Source organism: Diaphorina citri, unplaced genomic scaffold (genome assembly GCF_000475195.1).
Source record: "Diaphorina citri unplaced genomic scaffold, Diaci psyllid genome assembly version 1.1 scaffold7754, whole genome shotgun sequence".
Classification (NCBI taxonomy): Eukaryota; Metazoa; Arthropoda; class Insecta; order Hemiptera; family Psyllidae; genus Diaphorina; species Diaphorina citri.
The window spans coordinates 1-3301 of NW_007385130.1; the positions used below are offsets into that span (position 1 = coordinate 1).

A 3301-nucleotide genomic window follows, 5' to 3' on the forward strand; every position below is an offset into this window, starting at 1 on the left:
TTTCAGTCTCATTCCTGGCAGTTTAAGCAGGGTATGTATATATATATATTTTTTTTTTTTTTTAATATACGGGCGTGCCCATTTTACATTCATTTATCTATAAGACATTAATAAACTATAATATAAGGTAGTAGAATTAGAATTAATAAACTATAATATAAGGTACCTACCTAAATATTCTACCTAAGTATATTCTATTCTATTATCTTACCCTGAGTATTGATTCCATTCAACGTCAAATTGACCCCGGGGACACTGGAGCAGTTTTCATACTGTTCAATGATATATTTCGACTTGACCAGGTACTTTCTATTCTATCCTATAAGAGCATTTATCTTGGGATTGGTACGAAGTAGCTATGTCAAATCAATTGAAAATTGTAGGAAATTTTGTTTTCTAACTAATAGACAAATCCCCGATGCACTCTGACGTAGAGCGACGTAGATATTGGCGAAAAAGAGAGAAGGGTTTGGTCAAATTTGTTACCTACCTTGAGTATTGATTCCATTCAGCGTCAAATTGACCTCGGGGACACTGTAGTTTCCATACTGTTCAATGATACATTTCGACTTGACCAGGTACTTTTCCTTCGTGCTTTCGGCCCACCAGTCCACCAAATTGCCGTCCTTGTCGAATTGGCGGCCCTGGTCGTCGAAACCGTGAGTGATTTCATGTCCGATGACGAACCCGATGGCGCCATAGTTCATATAGTTCGGGCGGTCATTGGAGAAGAAGGTACCTGAGAGGGAGAGAAGAAAAGGCCGATTGAAGGAATTGGGTTGTAAAAATGTACCTAAATGACAAAATACAGTCGCATTGATGATCACAGAAAAATGGTTGGAAAATAAGGGAATTGAGGAGCTGGGTGCAAAAAGGGAAATATGGGTTTTTTGCCCTTTTTGCGTAAAACGGTTTTTTGAATAGAACGTGGTGCGCTCTATCTTCCAGCGTTTGAACAGCAGTGATCTTTTTTTTTCGATGAGTTACAGCGTTTTTTGTAAACATACTTTTCAAGGATTTTGATGAAAAATTGAAAACTTTAAAGTTAAATATCTCAGTTTGATGATTTTCATTTATTGCCCTATTTGCACCCAGCTCCTCAATTGTACTTAAGGAAAATACAAAAGACAAGACGACACCAAAAAATGTGTTTTAGTGTGGGTGGTTTGGCGTCAAAAATACCTTTACACCTACCGCCCCTTCTGACAACACCAAACGAAAAAGCTTTTGAACATCGCCGGCATTTTCGAGCTCAGATGGGTTGAGCTGATACGAATCTACGAATTTCTACAGACTACTCCCACACATTTTAGCAATACTTTGAAGAATTGATAGTGTGTAGGGCGTATTGATAATATTTATTCATCAGAGAGATACGTATAGTTCATCCAGATCAATGTGACAGCAATGAGTCATCAACCCAAAATGAAGGAACCAATCAGATTGCAGGAAATCCTTACATTGTTGCGATTCAGGTAAAGGTCTATTTTTGATAAACTCTCTCTTCTAAAATGCAGAGGTAGCTTTAAGTTCAGAGGTTGGATTCCAGAACAGGTAAGGTGGATATCGCCTTACCTGACTTTGTTTCACTGTCGGAGGAAGCACTGTGCAATATAGTTTCCCCTTTTAGAGATGTTTTCAACAATGCCTATTTTTTTGCTGTCACATTGATCTGGACACACTATAGAAACCTAGAAACTCATTTACTCTCTCATTTGTTTCCTCACGTTTGAAGGTTTGTAATCTCACTGCTGAGTCTTTGGAATAAGCACTGTGCCATTCCACCTGGCATTGGGACAAAGCTCTTGCTTGTTCTAAACCTGGCCAGGTCAACGTTTCCACCTGTTGCAAATTCCACGCCAGATCCAACTGTAACATCCATTGTACAACATGTAGTCTTTTCTCTCTCAATCCTTTCTGTAGTAAAAACAAGCTGGGCCCGTCCCTCCGGGAATTATTTAGCCCGTAGTTTATTCGATCAGTACCTATGTACCTACCCAATTTGTTTAATATTCAGTTTATTATCATTCTTGATTTGATTTTTTGATTTTACTTTCATGTAATGATTTAAAATCAAGACTAGAGCCCGTTCTCCCTTTATTCCCAATATAATGTTTAAGTCACCCATCCATTTATTGGCCTTTCTCGGCGTAGCTTAACATAGGTGACGCTAAAACCGGTCTTAAATGATCGACTGAAGTGTTACCTAAAACTTTCTCGCTTTGAGTTCATAGGTCGTCGCGAAAAATTTCAAGATTAGAGCTCATTTGTGTGAGAAAATGTGAAAAAAAAAAATCCCGGGCAAGTGTACCATTTATTCGCCCACCTAAAACACGTACCATTTATTGGCCCACCTGCCCACATTTATTTTTCTAATTTTTGTTTTTATGACTACAATTTTTGAATAGCACTGGTTCGATAGCAGTCTTTAAGCCCTTTCTTTTGATGGAATTGGATCTTGAAAAAGTTCGTCCAGTTCAGACTTATGTGGCGTATAATACAGGTGGGCCAATAAATGGTACGTTTTTTTAGGTGGGCGAATAAATGGTACACTTACCCTATCAGCCTTTATTTTATGCCCCATCAATAGGACATTTTTAAATCCCTACGAAATGAGGCGAAAAAAATCTTCCAAGATGTATAGATTGAGGGCTTTTATAAAATGGAGATATATTCTTTTTATATTAAATATTTGTATTTCACTTTTTATTATTATTATTATTATTATTATTATTATTATTATTATTATTATTATTATTATTATTATTATTATTATTTGTTACCTACCATTTTGTACTTTATGATTTAAATAAATAAAGTGGTGCAATATTAAACTGTTGAGATAATGGGACTACAATTCACTACATGTCTTAATTCGACAGTCTAAATAAAGCACTAATATCTAATTTTCTTTTCTGGAGCGGTACAGATTCCGATGGCGCGCCATCTTGGATTTCCTATGGTTTAGTAGAGGCGCTATTACGCCAGAAGAGGGGAAAATGACCTTTAGAAGAGGGGAATTTCCGAAAGAAAAGTACAATTGGGATCACTCAGGGATGTACTCTTGGACCTTTGTCCGTTATTGTTCCTCTAGTTCAGTGGTTCCCAAATGGTGGTCCGCGGGCAGGTTTCAGGTGGTCCGCGAAGCCGTCCAATAATCTACTTATATATATATATATATTTTTCCTACTCCTGTAAATTTTCGGTTTTCCGTTGAAGATGGGCCAGAAGACATCCAGAAGGAGCTGATTGAGCTTCAAAATGATACAAATTTAAAAGAATCTTACAGAGATACAGAGCT

The 3301-nt window shown here is 37.2% G+C and overlaps 1 protein-coding gene across 1 annotated transcript; it reads right to left on the minus strand.

Annotated features, from left to right (window-relative positions):
- Window positions 1-490: 490 nt before the first annotated feature.
- Window positions 491-1878, minus strand: LOC103522282 (neprilysin-2-like; the record flags this gene model as incomplete). Its single annotated transcript, XM_008487388.1, has 2 exons — window positions 1728-1878; window positions 491-739 (listed from the first exon to the last, which is right to left on the minus strand). Coding segments are annotated over exons 1-2 (400 nt in total), but the record flags the coding sequence as incomplete, so codon positions are not given.
- Between the last annotated feature and the right edge of the window lie 1423 nt (window positions 1879-3301).